The 20,609-nt window shown below is 36.4% G+C and overlaps 1 protein-coding gene across 1 annotated transcript in view; it reads left to right on the top strand.

Annotated features, from left to right (window-relative positions):
• CSMD3 (CUB and Sushi multiple domains 3) overlaps window positions 1–20,609 on the top strand; it is a 1,166,690-nt gene that overhangs the window by 296,138 nt on the left and 849,943 nt on the right. The window contains exon 7 of the mRNA XM_077493847.1: window positions 5,665–5,742. Coding sequence (XP_077349973.1) covers window positions 5,665–5,742 — 78 coding nt within the window. The remainder of the gene's footprint in view (window positions 1–5,664; window positions 5,743–20,609) is intronic.

Here is a 20,609-nt window from a genome sequence, read left to right as displayed (position 1 = left end):
CCAAGGTTTGAAATTTATACAGGCGGGGGGCAGGGGAGGGGGATCTGATTTTTTTCATCTGCAATTTAGTACCGCTTACAGATCTAGTAGGGTAGGAGATATTGTCCTTGGTTGCAGTTTTGGTTCACTAACAAAACTCCTCTCCCCCAGAATATTAGTGGCAGTGAAAGGAGGAGCAACAGACTGAAAAGCTCATATATTGGTCATTCTGCACTTTCCTCCTATCAGAATGCTTTTTGTCAGCACATTAATCGATTTGCTCCTTGCAACGCTTCATGTGTCACCATACTGAACTATGTTGTACAAGAACTAAATGAGGATAATACCAGGTCAAATTCTAGTACTGCTTGCATTTATGAATGCATAGTTGCATTAATGTGTGTATTTTACATCCACTTGGAGCTTTAATTCTTATACATAATGAACAATGCAAATAACTTCTTGCATTCATTCTGTTTAATTCTGATTAGACTTCAGTTAGTTTATTTTGATTTTAAATAGTTTATGATATAGTTCTTGACATACAGAGCAACAAGAAATATTAGATATAGCAAATGACTTAGAAAATACACTAGGCAGCCAATTATCACAATCATGGTGCATTACTGATTAAAAATGTATTTAAGCACTGAGCTGACCTTGCGTTAGATTTATCAGACAGTGTTCTTTTAATAAGCAGAAGGGCAATCATTTTAATTCATTTGTTTTTCTGCTGAGTAAGAGCTTTGGCAAGCTGGGTCTTTTTGTCTTTTCTCTCCTTCACCTAAGCACTTTGCTGAATTGGAACATCCACAGCATATAATTTACTAATCCTCTTATCAGTGTCAATTTCCCATTCATTTCTCAATTTTGCCTAGATCATCAGTTAACATTTTAGGAAATAAAATAAAATAATTACTTCTATTTCCTTTATTGGAATATATGACTTAAAAAAATAAATGCAGAACTATAACCAATTTATTCAAAGCTATGTTAGAATGTGAAAATTAATAACGTTTGTTGTTAATGTATATCTATAGTCAAATTAACACCCCATTTACTCCAATCTTTACAACATTGCCCACTTAATAAGTGTTGTTAAGAGTTTTCATGACAATTATTGACATTACCCAATGCAGAGGCTTATGACCAAGTGATCTCACCTAAATGTAAAGACTAGAGCAGAGCCACTAATTGACAAGCTTACATGAACTTATGTTCCTTTACCCTCTTTCGGTGTGATTGTCTGACAGTTTTAGTGTAAGCTTTGTTTTCTATGGGATAGGAATTTTAAAGCGTTGTTTACTATTTTTGAGTTCATCTGGTAATAGGCAGCCAAAGGTTTTTTTATTTTATTTGGCTATAGTAGTAATTTAAAGTTGTTGTAAACCCTTAAAATCCCCTTTTTGCTACAGGTAAGCCTATAATAAGGCTTACCTGTTGCTACTCTGGATATCTCCTAAACCTTCACGGTTTAGGAGATATACCCTGTATCTGCATGTGCTGATGTCATCGGCACCTGTGCACTGAAGCAATGGCACGTACGTGCTGTTTGCTTCAGTGAGTGTGCCATTCCCGGCGGCTCCCGCGGGAGTGACGTCATTGCGGCTCGACTCCGGCCAATCACAGCACCGGAGCTGTAATACCCAGAAGTAACTCTGGGGAGCCAGCCAGTGGTGTGTATGGGCACGGCAGCGGGGGTTTCAATCTCAGATGAGTATTACATAATGAGCTAGTATGCTATGCATACTAGCTCATTATGCCTTTGTCTTGCAGGTCTTTTTTTTCACGTGGGTTTACAACCACTTTAAGATAATACCATCCTCACATTGTCCTTTCCTTTTCTAAATGTGATCCTTTCTAAAGCTATACAGGTCCCTCTCTCACCAAAACAGCCAAACGGTTGTATTGTTTGTGAGTTATAGACTCACAAGAAGGGAATTCTTCTTCTTCTCTTTTTTTTTATTTTTTTTTATTTAATGACTCCACCAGTCACATGAAGGTGCAACATAAATATTATGGGAGCCAGTCACAGTGACATCATGAGCTCCAACGTGATTGGTGTTTAAATGTTATATTAAAATTATCAACATTTTCTTTTTTTTATTGTTTATTTCTATTTTAAACCACTGTTCTACTGTTAATCTATTTTACAACCTAATTAATACTAGGTGCACACATAGCACTGGAGTCCCAGTGCATTATAGGTTTTCTAAAAAGAGAGTACTGCATCAGCTATCTGCATTCAGACTAGTCTTTTCTAATTTAATATCCATATGATTACATGTAGACAGCGAAGGCACAGTGGAAGAGGGAATGTTGAACTAGACATGTGTTTAAAGATGTTAAAGATTGACTAAGGAAATATGTAGAAAGGAGCATACAATTCCATATACTGGCTGGAAAAAAAAATGCATATATATATATATATATATATATATATATATATATATATATATATATACTAATATTTAATGTTCTACCTGACTAAAATAATAGAAATTTACATAAAAAATGTAATCCTAACTAAAATAAACTGTATACAAAAACACTTTAAGGAGAACAACTTACCAGTTCAGAATTAAAGTGTATGTTAACACCCCCCCCCCAAAAAAAAATACAGACCCTGGTTTCTTAAAGCCGATTAAACAGCACTTGCTTTTTCTGTGTAATCTATTCCCTCAAAAATGTATAAAAAAAAAAAAAATCCCTGAATCTGCCACTTCCTGTATCCCTTCTCTTTACAGACCAAAAAAACAGGGCTGATGAACCCTGACCTCTGTGGTCAGAGTATGCCCCTCTCTCATATGCTGCTACCCCCTCTGCTCTGCTTTCTCCCCCTCACCCCCTTCTTCCTGCCTGTCAGCTCCCTCTCTGTGTCTGTTTCCGCCCCACCCCATCCCCTGCCACTATTATTGAAAAAAGAAACCTAAAATAGTATGTAATCCAAAGGATATATTTAAAATGTTTGTTAACCCATTTTTTAAGTCTATGCCAGCCCCTCTATTAGAGCCTGGCATAGCACATTATGTAAGTAATTTAAAAAAAACTAGCGTTGTAAATATCGATATTGAGCTGTCTTCAGGCTGGTCACGTGACATGCAGCCACTTTACAGCTTTGATGGATAGCTTCTGCTGGAGGAGCTGAGCTATCACATGATCTCCCCGGCTGACGCCAGAGGAAGATCATGGCTCCTACCACAGAAACCATCCATCGGAGCTGGCATAGACTTATAAAAAAGGGGATAAAAAACACTTTAATATTGCCTCTGGATTACAGACTATCCTATTTTTGTTTCCATTGTTGTATTCCATTGAGACTTTTGAAGTTTCTTCTTTATGCCCTATATGACCTTGGATCCACCAATGAAATTGTCGTTATTCTTCACAGATCATGTTAATGATCCCTCCATTTATCTATATGAAGGATTACAAATTTCCTGTGCCCCTACTTGCACAGTGCACATTAAAGCCAACTTGAATGTGAACATTTTTCAGATCCCAAAGAAAATGCAGGAAATGTGGAGGGGTGTCTAATCCCTGCAACATGTGAACCTTTCTATTGGTTAGTAGAGCACATGCATTGCATTTTTGGTTGCAATATGAGGCATGCCACAGCTCAAAAGGTAGTTGCATGTAATATTAACCAGAATGGCAGTTTATTTTATTTCCACAGACTCTCAGAACAGGCGTTAAAGGAAAAAACGAGCAGGCAATTTGTTGTAGTTTGAGTAGAATTGATCTACGCTAATGTTCTACTGTTAATTCATTTGCAATTGCAGCATGCATTTTACATTGTTTCAGTTTAGTTTACAACACTGTGATCTTGCTTAACGCATGGCAGGTTAGCTTTAACAGAACCATAATATTTTAATATTGGCCTTGAATGATATCTCTTTGCCATATGCAGTATTTATTGCTGAACCTGACATCACTTCTTAAATACAAGACAGCCTGCATACTGGCAAAATGCAGATGGAGATGTGTTTTTTTCAACTGAATGGATCACATTATCCTTTGTTATAGTTGGGTGCATATAAATGGTTTTACATAGTTCCAAGATTTCTAAACAGTTTGTGCAACATTTTCTCTGCATGAATTAATAAATAAGTAGCCTGTTAAAGCTTTTGGCAAAATATCTGGATTTAGTAATTTCATTTTCAATAATGTATTTGTGTGTTCCCTTCGAGCCTTTCATCTCCTGTGGTTTTTTAAAGTGAAAGATATTCCTTTTATTTGTACTTTAAACTATGATGACATCAGCACTTTGAATACAAGTAATACACAAGGATTTTTAGAAAAATAAATCAAGGAAGCTTTATGGAATGCCTAATAGGTGTCATTATGCTTAGCATGAATCTTTTTACACAGCTCTAATTGTCATATTTCATATCTACATTTATTAACCATCATAATATTTGCTAAGCTTCATAAAAAATGAAGACTACTTTTGGCACTAATTTACCTATACCGATTATTACTATCATTTTTATTATTATAATTTATTTATTAATATTATTATTTCTGTCTTGTCATGCTTTTAAAAAAATGGCAGTTTTTTTTCAATGAGTTCCTAAAATTCCTTCAAAGATAGCAACACATGCAGGGGCATTAGTTTTTATAGGCCATGCCAGATTATAGTATATGGAACCTGAGCATACAGACTAAAGACTGCATGACCTTCGTACAACAAATTGAGAGTAACTATGTTAGAAATGGTGTAAAATCTAAACCTGGGGTATCAGTCAGAAAAAATAGTCCTTATTTAATGACTACATTTGCAGTGAATCATTTGGAAAGTGGGCCGAACTGAAAAATTCTATGGAAACCTTAAGACCTGTTATCTAACAGAACTTGGTTAAGGCTTTAGACTATCTTTACATTTTGCCACTGTTTTGTCATTCCAAATCCTGTAATGGATCTTCAAAGGACTAATGCATGAATGGGGGACCTTGAAAAGCAATGATCCACCCTGCTAAATTATTACATTTCTCAGAAGTAATATCTGCTGTCCTCAAATGTCAGTCACCTTCCATAAATTGCTTGGTTTGTTGAAATAGCTTTTAAATAACCGTCTCAGTAATAAATAAAATTTATTTTTGGTACCTTAAGTTTAAGAGTAGCAATTTGGTTGATGGGATAGATAGATAGATAGATAGATAGATAGATAGATAGATAGATAGATAGATAGATAGATACATACATACATACATACATACATACATACATACATGTATTGTTTCTTCAGTGATTTTTAAATGCATAATATACTTTTGTACATTGCCAAATTGATCAGAAAATTTGTATGAGATGTCTGGATATGTGTTTCTTTAATATTAACAAAAACTATATTGTGCTTAAAAAAAAGTGGTTCTCAAAAATTGGTTGATTGACAGCCCACATGAAAGATCAAAAGACCTTGTCAGCGGTCCAACTGCTGCAGCTAGATCAAGCCCTTAAAATAGTAATAGTCAGCTGAAACTAAGTCCCATGTATTTTGGAGTCTACCATACAATGTTGTATTTGAAATATTTAATAAGTCCTATCTGTTCACGCAGATTTCATTTTACAGTCTTACTATTTTAACATTTAACAAAGGAAACATATGTATTTATATAACAGTCACATTGATTTTAAACTAGATTGTTTTACCTTATTCATTTTCTTTTTTGTTTTCCTAACTAGTGAAAAAGTCCATAGATTTTAAATCTAGAGGATTTAAATTGTTTCCAGGGAAAGACCTCAGCAGCAAGTTTTCTATCTGTGAGTGTAACCATTTTGTTCCTCTTTTGGTGCAACATTGACCTCTTGTGTCTGTGTTTGATTTTCAAAATTGAGATAATACAGCTTAAGATGACTGTATATTTTTATGTTAATTGTTAGTCTGCATGCAGCTCACTCTGTGTAATTTACCAACATAGCTTAAAGGTCTAAAATCAAAGCTAAATGAAACATTTAGGTGTGTATGTATTAACCGTATTAGCATTCCCTTTCAGTTAAAATATTGGTATATTAAAAATCATTAGACTTCACACTGTAAGATGACTTGTAACAATGACATATGACTATTTTTACTAAAATAATTGCATGTTCACACCATATCATAAATTATCCATACTATCATAAGACATTGAATGTCTTTTCAAATTCAACCTTTGCTGTGATATATAAATTCAGAAGACATTTTTGCTGACTTGCAGATCCAAGTTATTGTGTTGTTTATTTAGTCTTTGTAATAGTTTATAAGGGGCCAGCTAAGGCACCAAGAGAAAATGGAGGGGGAGGTGACTAGCTAAGGTCATGTTAGCTCCAAAAAAGACACTAAAAATGCATGCATATCATTGACATTTGACATGTATTTTTGCAACGTGTCTTACACTGTCATGGTGCATTTACCTGCATTGCAATACTGGCACCATTTAACTACTTAATGACCAGGCCATTTTTTGCAATATGGCACTGCGTTGCTTTAACTGACAGCTGTACCCAAACAAAATTGATGCCCTTTTTTCCCCACAAATAGAGCTTTCTTTTGGTGGTATTTGAGCACCTCTGCGGTTTCTATTTTTTGCGCTACAAACAAAAAAAGAACGATAATTTCGAAAAAAAATAATATTTTTTACTTTTTTCTATAATAAATATGCCCCCAAAAAAGTAAAAAAACAAATTTCTTAATCGGTTTAGGCCAATATGTATTGTTCCAAATATTTTTTATAAAAAAATTCTATAAGCATATATTGATTGGTTATAGCGTCTACAAAATAGGGAATATATTTATGGCATCTTTATGGCATTTTTATTTTTTATTTTTTACTGGTGGCAATATGCGATTTTTAGCAGGACTGCAACATTGCGGTAGACAGATCGGACACTTTTGACACTTTTTTGGGATCATTGACATTTATACAGTGATCAGTGCTATAAAAATGCTCTTATTACTGTATAAATGTCACTGGCAGGGAAGGGGGAGAGGGGCCGAGCTGATCAAGGGAGGTGAGGTGGTCAGGGGATTAAGGGGAGTGAGGCGATCAAGGGGTTAAGTGTTTTTCCTAGGTGTGTTTCTAACTGTGAGGGGATGGGACTGACTAGATCCGTCTCTCCTCCCCTGGCAGAACATGGATTTGTTTGCTCCCTGCTCTGGCTCTTGTGCCCACAATTGCGGGTGGCTGGCAGAGATCGCACCCGCCTGTCACACGCATCGGGTCCCCCACTGTGCAGCCAGCATGCGCACGCCTGCTGTGGCTCTTAAATGAGCTGACGTACAGCTATGGCAATTCCCGGGAACGTGCCAACCTGCCGTTATATAATGATGGTTGGCAAGTGGTTAAAGCAATGTACCTATTAAAGTTTGATGTAGGCATAGATGTATCTTATGGCATAAAATAAGCCCCATAGTTAAGGCAAGTAAGTGAGGGAAAATGAGAAAATAAATAAATAAAAAAGAAAGAAATAAAAGAAACACTCCAAGACTTTGTGGAAAGCCTTTCCAGGATAGTGGAGGCTTTTATAGGCTTATACGCTCTAAGGTGGGACAATCTTCAATGCCTGTGGTTTGTAATTGGATGTCCAGTAAGCTTATATAGGCTTACATAGGCTTTTATATATATATATATATATATATATATATATATATATATATATATACATATATATATATATATATATATATATATATATATATATATATATATATATACATATATATATATATATATATATATATATATATATATATATATATATATATATATATATATATATATATATATATATATATATATATATATATATATATATATATATATATAAAAGCCTATGTAAGCCTTTATAAGCTTACTGGCCATCCAATTACAAACCACAGGCATTGAAGATTGTCCCACCTTAGAGCGTATAAGCCTATAAAAGCCTCCACTATCCTGGAAAGGCTTTCCACAAAGTCTTGGAGTGTTTCTTTGTGAATTTATGCTCATTTAGCCAAAAAAGCATTCAATCAACTCCTGATGTTAGATGAGAAGACTTGGCTAAAGCCCCGTACACACGAGAGGACTTATGTCCGACAGACTTCCGAAGGAGTTCTGCCGGAGTTCTGCCGGAGTTCCGACAGAGTTCTGACGGACTTTTCGACTGAGCGGACTTGGCCACACACAATCACACTAAACCCCGACGGATTCGAACGTGAGGACGTACGACTCGACTCGAATAAGGAAGTTCATAGCCAGTAGCCAATAGCTGCCCTAGCGTCGGTTTTAGTCCGTCGGAATAGCATACACACGAGCGAATTTTTCGAAGGGACCGGGTCCGGCGGAGTTCCGTCAGAAACATTTGAAGCATGTTCCATATTCTAAAGTCCGTCAGACTTTGGCGAATCAAAGGTCCGTTGCAGCCCACACACGATCGAATAGTCTGACGGAATCAGTCCGTCGGACTTTGGATGTTGAAAAGTCCGCTCGTGTGTACGCGGCATTAGTGTTTTTTAATCAGAGTTTCAATCCATCCCAAAGGTGTCTAGTAGGGCTATGATCAAAGGTCTGTGCAGGCCACATTAATTTCTCTGCATCAGACTCATCAAATCTTTTTTTATGGTGGCTTTGGGTACAGGGCACAATCATGTAGGCATAGAAAAGGACTTTTCCCCAAAATTTTGAAACAAGGTTGGCAGCACAAGCAAAATACTTTGTGCGGTATGCTACAACAAAAATTTATGTCAAGGCAAAACCTTTTTTTTTTTAGTTTAAATATAGTGAGGAATAGTTAGAGCCTCTGTCACTTTAAAAAAAAATCAAACTCTATGTTCCTGCTGAAGAGATTCACCCCTCTTTGTCCTGGTAACCATTTTCACAGAGATAGTGATAAGAACTGTCACCAGAGCAAGATGTGAGGGGATTTCCTCCAGTAGGGACAAAAGTCCTGGTATCAACTCCAAAGACATGCTGGTAGGTTAATTGGCTTCTGTCCAAAACTGGCTCTAGTATATGAATGTTGACCTTGGATTGTGGGCTCCTTGAGGGTAGGGACTGATGTGAGTGTGCCATGTACAGGGATAGGGACAATTGTAGAGACTCACTCAGGTTGAACTGGATAGACAGGTTGAACTGGATGGACTGGTGTCTTTATTCAACCTTACTAACGATGTAACTATGTAACTCTCTAAGATGTAAACTTCCTCTTGTATCTTGTTGTGTCTTAAGGAGATTGAAGGAAAATCTCCCCAGTGGGACAGACAGCAAAAAATAACTCAATAAGGATTTCAATAAATCCATACTATATAAGGGCTAGAAAAGATGGATTGTCTATACATACACTTTAATGATACTCTTCACTTGATAGACCTGAACTAAAAAAAATTGAGAAGTTTGTACATATTTTTGGACATATAGCATATACATAGGATCTTTTCATTGATATGATTATATATTGTTTAAAGCAAATGTCACTTAGCCACTCTTCAGTGTAGTATATAAGAACTTTAGAATGGACTGTGCCTAGGGGTAGAGTATGTTCAGAAAAAATTCTCATGGGCTGATTGGAACTACTCTTCCTAATGACATAAATATTTTTAAAATTGGTTTCAAATCAGATTTGTTTATCATTATACTCATTCTCACTGGATTCTATTTGTTTTCATTGCCTTCAAGCTAAACATTTTAAATTAGAGGGGCCACAAAAAAAAAAAAAATAGAAGCAAATGTTTTTTAGGATCTCTTTTTTTCTGTACATATTGTACTGAGAATGTGATGTCTGTAACTGGTCTACAAAAGCAAATACATTTTAATAAAGGACTACACATCTTCTAAAAGGACTGCATCTCATCTGATAGAAAGAAATAGGGTTTAAATGAGATTTTCTGCTTGATGGAAGATATTTTCTCCTTTATCTTTTTGAAAGCCATAAACTGTCATTTTCAATGTAAGGGAGAATCACATAGTATTATCAATATCAGTGTCCAAGCTAAAAAAAAACAAAAAAAAAACCTTGAGTATGTATGCTTTGGGGATAAAGATGTTCTAGTCTTTAATTGCAAAGGAATAATGGGATAGTCACAGTTTCCTCAGCCCATAAAATTGACAAGTTAAAGCCTGAATAAAGACTCATACTTTTTTCTCCCCTTTTATACCTGTGTTGCCATGTTTCATGATTTTTAGTTGATATTCAATTAGTGATGCCTTAAAATACTATTTTCAAGAGAAAGATAGGATAAAGTAAGATAAGATAATGTAAACATGATCTCTAACCTACCATTCCGGAGACATATACTGGCATAGATGAGAGCAGGCTGCTCAGGCATCCTCACACATATATGTGCTTAATAGAACAAGAAGAGGCATAACGGACCTGTTCTGCTTGAGCTTTGAAATACAGAAAGGAGCACTAAACCAAAATTGTATAAAATAATCTGAGATAATGTAATTATTATTGGGGGCAACATCACTCTCCCTTCATCAGGGCTCAACACAGTATACATCTTGAATGGACTAAGAAAAACCAGTGACTTCACAGATCTATTTTATAACCAGTATTGAATTCTCCCCATGAAAAAACAACCTGACAGTAGTTACTAAGCAGCAATGGAGGTTGCTCTGTTAGAGTGAACTTGGCAGCATAGTCAAATTCTACTGACTGTTGGCCTGAGCAATAAAGAATACACTGTGCAACTGCTATAGCAAGAAAAAAAAGTGATGAAACTATTACATTTTACCCACTTAAGCCCTGGACCATTTTGCTGGCCAAAGACCAGAGCACGTTTTGCGATCTGGCACTGTGACGCTTTAACTGTCAGTTGCGTGGTCGTGCAACATGGCTCCCAAGCAAAACTGACATCCTTTTTTCCCTTAAATAGTGCTTTCTTTAAGTGGTATTTGATCACCCCTGCAGTTTTTATTTTTTGCGCTATAAACAAAAAAAGAGCGATGATTTTGAAAAAACGCATCATTTTTTACATTTAAATAGAATTTAAATTCTATAATAAATATTCCCCAAAAATATGTAAAAAAAAACATTTTTTCCTCAGTTTAGGCTGATACGTATTTTTCTACATTTTTTTGGTAAAAAAAAATCGCAATGAGCGATTATTGATTGGTTTGCGCAACAGTTATTGCGTTTACAAAATAGGGGATAGTTTTATGACATTTTAATTTTTTTTACTAGTAATGGTGGCCATCTGCGATTTTTATTGTGACTGCGACATTATGGCAGACACATTGGACATTTTTGACACATTTTTGGGACCATTGTCATTTATACAACAATCAGTACTATACAAATGCACTGAGTTCTGTGTAAATGACACTGGAAATGAAAGGGTTAACCACTAGGGGGCAGTGTAAGGGTTAAGTATGTCCTGGGGAGTGATTCTAACTATGGGGGGCGTGGCTACGTGTAACACATCACTGATCTCTGCTCCCAATCACACAGAGCAGAGATCAGTGACAGTGTCACTAGGCAGAATGGGGAGATGCTTGTTTACATTAGCATCTTCCTGTTCTTCCTCTCTGTGAGGAGATTGCAGGTATCCCCACAGTGATCGAGTCTGATCGAGTCTGCGGGACCCGCGACCCGACTCACGGAGGTCCCAGCCGACGCGTGCAGCCAGCAAATTTAAAGGGACGTACAGGTAAGCCCATTTGCCCAGCTGTGCCACATCGGTGTGCGCTGGTCGGGAACCAATTAAAGTGACATGTAATTGTAGTTCTCATACGTTTTCTATGCATGCAAAATTTGTTGTACCTTTTGGCTTATTCAAGAGTTGTCGCTATATCCAAAAATGATCAGGAAGAAACATTGGGGTGGATTTACTAAAAACAAATAGACTGTACACCTTGCAAGTGCAGTTTCTCCAGAGCTTAGTAAATGAAGGGAAGCTCTGCTGACTTCCATCATCCAATCATGTGCAAGCAAAATTGCTGTTTTTCTTATTTTGCTTGCATGTGATTAGGTATTCTTTGCAAAATGAAGCTTCATCTTACTTACTAAACTTTAGAGCAGCTGCACTTGTAGCTTACAACTGTACTTACAAAGTGTACTGTATTTGCCTTTGTTAAATACACCACTGTGTGTATTTTTTGGTGAATTTGTGTGACGTGATATTTTGTTGGTTGTCTTATTTCATATAATTTTATAGATTTGATACAGAAAATATTTCAGCAATATTAACGGTGATTCCTGTTCATTATATCCTTATGTTTTTCATGCACTTACGTTAATATACTGGTATAAAATTTTGAATTTAATTTTCACTATGATCATTAGCTGTTATGCTGGAATGTTTGCACATAAAGTGTATGTCCAGCAAAAAAGATTTTAATTTGTTTTGGATACATTGGTTTTCCCTCCCATTATGTTTTGATAGCAGGTATTTTTCCAGCTTGATAGAATAAACCATTTTCCTCCCCATGTCAGGGACAGGGAGCAGATCAATAGTAAAATCACCAAATCTCACTTCAAATCTCCTGGAACTAGCAACCAGGTAGCAGTGTAAAAATATTAAATATTGTGCAATGTGTATACCCTAAATAATCTTGCCTATTGCACCAGTAAGTACATTTTTGTGGCGATAATTCCGCTAGTAAAAACTGTGATAACTTCTTCTGACACTATCAAATGAATAAATGTGAGTCTGCTCACCTAAAGTATCGACCTCAAGATTATAAGAGGTCTAAGCAGGAACTTATCACAGGGATGGAGAGTGAAGGGAGCACTCTGGCTGGGTAACAGAGCTCAGAGTGACAATATTGTTGATCAAGCAAAGTGCAGACAGTTTATAACACTGTCAGCCTTTCCATCCATGCTGTAATGTACTTCCTCTGACAGCATGTTGAAATGGAAACCTGAATACCACTTTTTTGGCAGCACTATGCCATATAATATTGAGTAACCTTGGGATTCATATGAAGAAGAAGTGAAGTGCCACCACACAGCGCACAATTTGTTGAAGAAAAAATACTTTTCTGCATGTTTGTTTCACTAATATATTATTGATTCACAATTTTTACTATTTTATGAATGTTTTTTTAAACATAAATTATTTTATGAAGCTCCTTTGTAACAAATTTACTGACTGGTGCAATAGGCAGTATAATGTAGGGCATTAGTGTTGCATAACATTTTACAGTATCTAACAAAAGTGAGTACACCCCTCACATTTTTGTAAACATTTTATTATATCTATTCATGTAACAACACTAAAGAAATTACACTTTGCTAAAATGTAAAGTAGTGAATATACAGCTTGTATAACAGTGTACATTTTCTGTCCCCTCAAAATAACTCAAAACACAGCCATTAATGTCTAAACCACTGGCAACAAAACTGAGTACACCCCTAAGTGAAAATGTCCAATTTTTTCCCAGTCAGCCATTTTCCCTCCCCGTATTATGTGACTCATTAGTGTTACAAGGTCTCAGGTGTGAATGGGGAGCAGGCGTGTTGAATTTGTTGTTATCTCTCACTCTCTTATACTGGTCACTGGAAGTTCAACATGGCACCTCATGGTAAAGAACTCTCTGAGGATCTTAAAAAAAGAATTATTGCTCTACATAAAGATGGCCTAGGCTATAAGAAGATTGACAAGACCCTGAAACTGAGCTGCTGCATGGTGGCCAAGACCATATAGCGGTTTAACAGAACAGGTTCCACTCAGAAGAGGTCTCACCATGGTTGACCAAAGAAGTTGAGTGTATGTGCTTAGCAACATATCCAGAGGTTGTCTTTGGAAAATAGTTGTATGAGTGCTGCCAGCACTGCTTCAGAGGTTGAAAGAGTGGGGGGTCAGCCTGTCAGTGCTGAGACCATATACCGCACACTGCATCAATTGGTCTGTATGGCTGTTATCCCAGAATCTTCTAAAGATGATATACAAGAAAGCCTGCAAACAGTTTGCTGAAGACAAGCATACTAAGGACATGGATTACTGGAACCATATCCTATGGTCTGATGAGACCAAGATAAACTTCTTTGTCTCAGATGGTGTCAAGTGTGTGTGGCAGCAACCAGGTGAGGAGTAGAAAGGCAAGTGTGTCTTGTCTACAGTCAAACATGGTGGTGGGAGTGTCATGGTCTGGGGCTGCATGAGTGCTGCCGGCACTGGGCAGCTACAGTTCATTGAGGGAACCATGATTGCCAACATGTACTATACATACTGAAGCTGATCATGATCCCTTCCCTTCGGAAACTGGGCCGCAGGGCAGTATTCCAAGATAATGACCCCAAAAACACCTCCAAGATCACCACTGCCTTGCTAAAGAAGTTGAGGGTAAAGGCAATGGACTGGCCAAGCATGTCTCCAGACCTAAACACTATTGAGCATTTGTGGGGCATCCTCAAACAGAAGGAGGAGAGCAAGGTCTCTAACATCCACCAGCTCAGTGATGTCATCATAGAGGAGTGGAAGAGGACTGCAGTGGCAACCTGTGAAGCTCTGGTGAACTCCATACCCAAGAAGGTTAAGGCAGCACTGTAAAATAATGGTGGTCACACAAAATATTGACACTTTGGGCCAATTTTGGACATTTTCACTTAGGGGTGTACTCATGTTTGTTGCAAGCAGTTTAGACATTAATGGCTGTGTGTTGAGTTATTTTGAAGGGACAACAAATTGACACTGCTACACAAGCTGTACACTCACTACTTTACATTTTAGCAAAGTGTCATTTCTTTAGTGTTGTTGTATTTAGTGTTGTCACATGAAAAGATACTGTATAATAAAAATTTACAAAAATGTAAGGGGTGTACTCACTTTTGTGAGATCCTGTATATATTTACACTGCTTTTTCTTTTAAGAAAGACTTGCTCTCGACTTGCTTTTACGCATATACACAAATATGGTTTTGATTTTTGATGCACAGTCACTTTTTTACTTTATTTTTATTAGTCGGGTAGCAGTGCCTTAGAGCTCACACTGCAGATATAGAAATGTGATATTATAGGCATTGAAGTTCTTAAAGCAGAACTAATATTGCACTGTAGAAGAGACATGCACTGACCCTTCTAAAATAAAATGTCCCCACCTGCCTGCTCACCACCTCCTCTGGCATTTTAAACTGAGCTGTGCATGTGCAGTTCAGCATACAGTGACGGGCCAGTCTTTGATGTTGGAATGACATCATCCCCCACTGCCCAAGGAAGAGGCCCGAAGAATGGCACTCAGAAGAAGATGCTGGCCCTGACACAGGACTATTGGACAGGAAAGTAATTTGGGGTCGATTTACTAAAGGCAAATCTACTTTGTACTAATTATATATGTCACCAACTTAGGATGTAGATCTCCTATTTTTCTATATAGCCTTGCATTTGTATGGTCCTCTTTTCTATAAATGTTAGCACTTATTTTAAATTATGTATGTGTACTTGACTGGCTGGAAAGAATAAGCTCCATAAAACAGGGACAACTACATAACACAGGTGTTTTAAAGGTTGATTTATGTTGGGAAAAAAATCCAACCTTGAAGATGTGTTACTTAAATGAAGAGCATTGACACTAAACAGTGTGGAGCTTATTAACCTATTTAATGAGTATAACTTTTCACAAAGAATAACAGAATTACGCAATAGTAATTTTTCTAATAGAATACATGGCTTCAGGAAATTTACCAACTGAATTATGAAAATGAAAAACTCTAAAAGCTTTGATGCAAATATTTTGAGATATACAAAGCAGTAATTAGGTTTAAAAATTGCTTATAATAAATGGCCTTGTTTACAGAATGTATGTGACTATTTGCAAATATGGACTATAGGAATGTATATGAATATGTTGGTCTTCTGAATGAATGCAATGTTTTAAAGACTTGTTTCTATCTCTAAGTAAAAAAAAAAATATTATCATATAATAGAAATAGAAGCTATAGTACAGCTTCTATCAATGGAGGAGGGGGCAGAAAGGGAGGGCTTAGTCAACACATGAGTGCATATAGCAGGTTCCTTAGCTCTATTAACCCCCACAACACAGGAAGATTACCACTATTTGGGTTGGAGGGGAGGGACAGAGGACAGACGTTTTTCAACTAAAGCAGCAGCCAGCAACACAAGGCACACGGCACATCACTAAGTACTGTAAGTACTGTAAGTAATGTCCCATGTGCTAATATTTTAAAAATATTTTTTGACTAAACATAGACTTTTATTCAGAATTAATTGATTAGTGTAATGATGCGGTTAATTTAATAAAAGCAAATAGGGGTTGATTTACTAAAGGCGAATAGACTGTACACTTTGCACTTTACAAGTGCAGTTGCACTCATTTTTATCACAGCTTGGCAAATGTGACATTTCACTTTGTAAAGAAAAATAAATCCAATGCAAGGGAAATAAAAAAAAAATGCATTTTTGCTTGTACATTAATGGTGGAAATCAGCAGAGCTTCACCACATTCACTAAGCTCTTGCTAACATGAGTGCAACTGCACAGTCTATTTGCTTTTAGTAACCTCATAAGCTGTTCACTTTGTAATGTTTTTTTTCACTTAGTTTAGTGAATGTGGTAAAAATTGACTTGCAATTATCAACACAGTATTTGGCTTGCTCATGATTGGATGATGGAAGTCATTAGAGCTTTACCTCACTCACTAGGGGGTAAAAAGAGCATCCTATTTGCCTCTAGTAAATCAACCCCAATGTAGAGATTGCTTTAAACCTCCAGTGATGATCTCTGCATAGCCATTTAGCTTTGGATAACATAGCCCTGAAACTTGAAGTTGTCATGTTGAGTATAGCTATGATTTACCAAAGTGTTGTAAAAAAAAAAAAAAAATAACTGGGAAATGTAAAAAAATAAAATCTTATGCTTGTCCATCTTTTTACAAATATAATCTATTAAACCTTAGCTATCAAGTAAAGACAAAATAGAGCTTGCTGGATTAGGGCCAGGCAATGTTTTACTTTCGTTCTTCCAAAGCAGATTGAAAAGGAGAATCTGGGCGTTATTAGACATGTGCATTCGGTTTCGTCTGAATGCATTTTAGTCCGAATTTCAGGGATTTTTTTTATGTTCATTTTAACAAATGATAACAAAGGTGCAGAATCCGAAATCTGAAAGATCTGAAATTAAAAAATGTTTTATTTTCATATCCATTATATTTTCATATCGTTGCGACAAAAGTTTGATATAGATAGATAGAAGATAGAAGATGATGATGACAATAGCAATCTGTGTTTATTGAACCTGTGGTTGAATGTGCCTAAATGAACTCTATTAGTCCAAGATTTTTCAACATAGAGAGAAAAGATTTGACATTATACAGATATAAAGATTCGACGAAGCAGCTAAAAACATGCGATCGCCGCGAGCAGACATTTATGGTCAAATGCCCATAGGCTATAGAAGAATTCTAATGTTGTTTGACTAGTTAATAATTAATACTCATAATTATTACTAGTCAAACAACATTAGAATTCTACTATAGCTTGTGGGCGGAGCATTTGACCGGAAATGTATGATGACGGCGTCTTACAGTTTAGCTGCTTTATTGAATTTTCGTAGAACATCTGACAGACACCATAAGCCTTTAGTTGACAGATTTGACCTTAATTCATTTGGATTTTTTCGGTCAAATGCATTTTTACAATAAAAAAAATAAAAACACATTTCAGATGTAACTAAATGAATATATTTTTGATATGAAACCATAATTCCAAAACAAAATATTTCAGTGTGCGCATGTCTAGGTGTTATAGGCAGTCCTATCAAATAATATCAACACTGAGTTAACCATCAGGCTGCTGCAGAAACTGGGTTTGTGTGTAAATCTGATACTCTGACACTCAACTATCAGATGGAAGCTATTGGGTGTCTGTACAGCTGCCCAATTTCTCCCACACAACCCAGCATTGGTCAATCCCTCCAAAGAGCAAGCGTCCTGCTACTTTTACTGGGTTTCATGCTTCCAATAGTGGACCCAGCACTTCCTTAGATCTTTCCTCCAGATATGGGGGGGGGGGGAATCAGTATAGCTTTATCCTACCTGCTGTGGATGAGGAAGAAGTTATTGGGTCTGCACTCTGTTATCTTCAAAAGAGGGTAGGTGAGACTTAAGTGCAAAAGACCCCTTTTGTCTCATTAACGAGTACCTATCACCAATAAAACATTTCATGGGGGACTTTTTGCCCCTTGTGTAATGAAAAATAAAGTGTAGTGAAAAAAATTACACAAAAAACATTGATTCTGCTACATATGTTACATATTGCCACACGTGCTAAGGTTAGAGCAAACATTCTATGGCCATTATTCAAAGTTATCTCTAAACTGATGACCTGTAGGGACCTTTAAAAAATCACCTTAATATTTGGGGTATCAAAGTTTTTTGCCATTTCACAAGGACACACAATTTCAAAGTGGTTCTAAAGGATCTTTTTTTTTAACCTACAATTCAATACCTATACTTACCTGCTCTGTATAATGGCATTGTACAGAGCAGCCCCAAACCTCCTATTCTGCCCCCTCCCCCCACATCAGCACTCTCTGCTCCTCCTCTTCTGTGTCAGTCCCCAAAGCAAGCTACTTGCTATGGAGGCAGATGTGTAGGCTTACTCTTGAGCCAGGCTGTGTGCATCCATAAACACACACAGTGCAGCCAGGCCCTGCCCCCTAATCTCTGCTCACAGTATTTGACTGAGAACAGCAGGAACCAATGGCTCCCTTTGCTGCCTCTGTGTCCTGTGAATGCAGGGAGAGAAGCAGAGAGAGAGAGAGAGAGATCAGCTGCTACAGATGGGCACATGGCTGGATCAAGTGTGGACTCATGTAAGTATTTAGTGGGCAGAGGAGATACTGCTATTCCTACATTTTTACCCTAATGACAGGAATGCATTAAGGTAAAAAATGTTATGACTTTAGAACCACTTTCAGACTTGACATGTTGGGTATCTATATACCTTGTTAAACTTCATATTGTATATTTTATCCAAAACATATAAAATCTGTGTCCCCTAACACTAACTTTAGTTGATTTGCTACTAAAATTTTAAGCTTGCAATGATAATTGTTGCACTAATTTTGTGTGACATAAAACAATTTAAGCTACCACTATTTTATTTTCCGGGGTCTGTGATTTCAGAAAATATATTATATTTTGTAAGTTTTAGGTTTCAGGACTAAAACAATCTTTTCACAAAACACAGAAACAACTCTGTCAGTAAAAGGGTTTATAGGATGATTAAAAATAATTGTAATATATTTTTGTATTTGCAATTTTACCAAAACAGTGTAACAAAAAATATAGAATACAACTTTTAAATTGTAGTATGTTTCTATGTTTCACTGGTTATAAGTTAACAATTTGGTTTCATTGCTTACTACAATTATGTGTTAAATAAATACAATATTAACATTATGGGAATGATGGAAATGTAATTGTCAATCTCTTTTTTTAACCTTTAGCTCTTATTGAGTCTGAGAGGAATACTTACAAAGCTGTCAATGTGAAATGGGACTGCCAGTGAATCAGTTACTTTAATTTAAAACTCATGCACCAGGCAGATTAATTTGTGAATGTTCAGTGAATATTATATTCACTGCTATATAAATTTGTCTCTAATGTCTAGCTAGCTGAGAAAGGAAAAGGTAGAAGGAGATCTGTTGTTGAGGGCATTAGTTGACCTTTATTTTCCCTGAAAATAATAATAAATTAAACTCTCTGTATGGCTTCCAATAGGATTGCAAAACATGAGGACTTGTTCACATGGGTGTTTAACCACCTCAATACCGAACACTCTTGTATAAAAATTACTGCTACATTTCTTTGGTGAAACTAACCCAAATCAGTGTATATTATTTAGTCTGTAGGAAAGTTATAGAGTCCACAAAGTATGATATATAAAAGTGATCAATCCTAATGTACTGATGACCTATATAATTTCTTGAGGCCCAAAAAATGCCACAACAGTACAAATATCCCTCAAATTACCACTTTGTGTAAAGTAGACTGTCCAAGATATTTAGTAAGAGGCATGACAAGTTTTTGGAAGTTTTTCTTCTTTTTACTTCTTGAAGTAATTTGTCACAATTTTGTGGAGGAAATTAAAAAAAAATATATATTTTTTTAAATTAAGAAAAAAATGTTTTATAAAAAGCTGACATGGCAATGATAAGGGACACTGATTGGTAAAGAATATATATACATCTTTTTTACATACAGTGACCAGAGCACTACAGTGATTGCTTAGAACAATGAATACCACAATTCTAAACAACCATTTTGACTGAATGAAATAGATTCATACAGTGTGTATTGTTGTGATTAGCTGTGGTTGACCACAACTGATCATATGGTACAGATGGACTGTGATTAGCCCTGTCCAATCACAGTGTATGAACAACACAATAGTACACAATGAATGGCAAGAATTAAAGCCATTCCTTGTGTAAAATTATCACATGGTCTGGCTGTGATTGGCCACAATGGTCAAATGGTACCAGCAGCAGGCCAATACACCAACCTGTCATTCGCTGTGTTCAGTGAACATACTGTATAACCCCATGGGCCACACTCTGGCCCAATCCTAGGAGGATATAACATGACCTCCACCCAGGATAATAGGGCTCCTGCCCGGCCATCATTTTTTTTAAAATCCAGACAATTTTATTGAGGTATATAAAAAAAGCTGCCCATCATTTTACAATAGGCCGAGTGGGAAGGCATT

This window comes from Lithobates pipiens, unplaced genomic scaffold (genome assembly GCF_037356315.1).
Source record: "Lithobates pipiens isolate NorthernLeopardFrog02 unplaced genomic scaffold, aLitPip1_a1.2 Scaffold_19, whole genome shotgun sequence".
In the NCBI taxonomy this organism is placed as follows: domain Eukaryota; kingdom Metazoa; phylum Chordata; class Amphibia; order Anura; family Ranidae; genus Lithobates; species Lithobates pipiens.
Note: the sequence above shows the minus strand (reverse complement) of the source record. Positions and strands in the feature narration are given on the sequence as shown.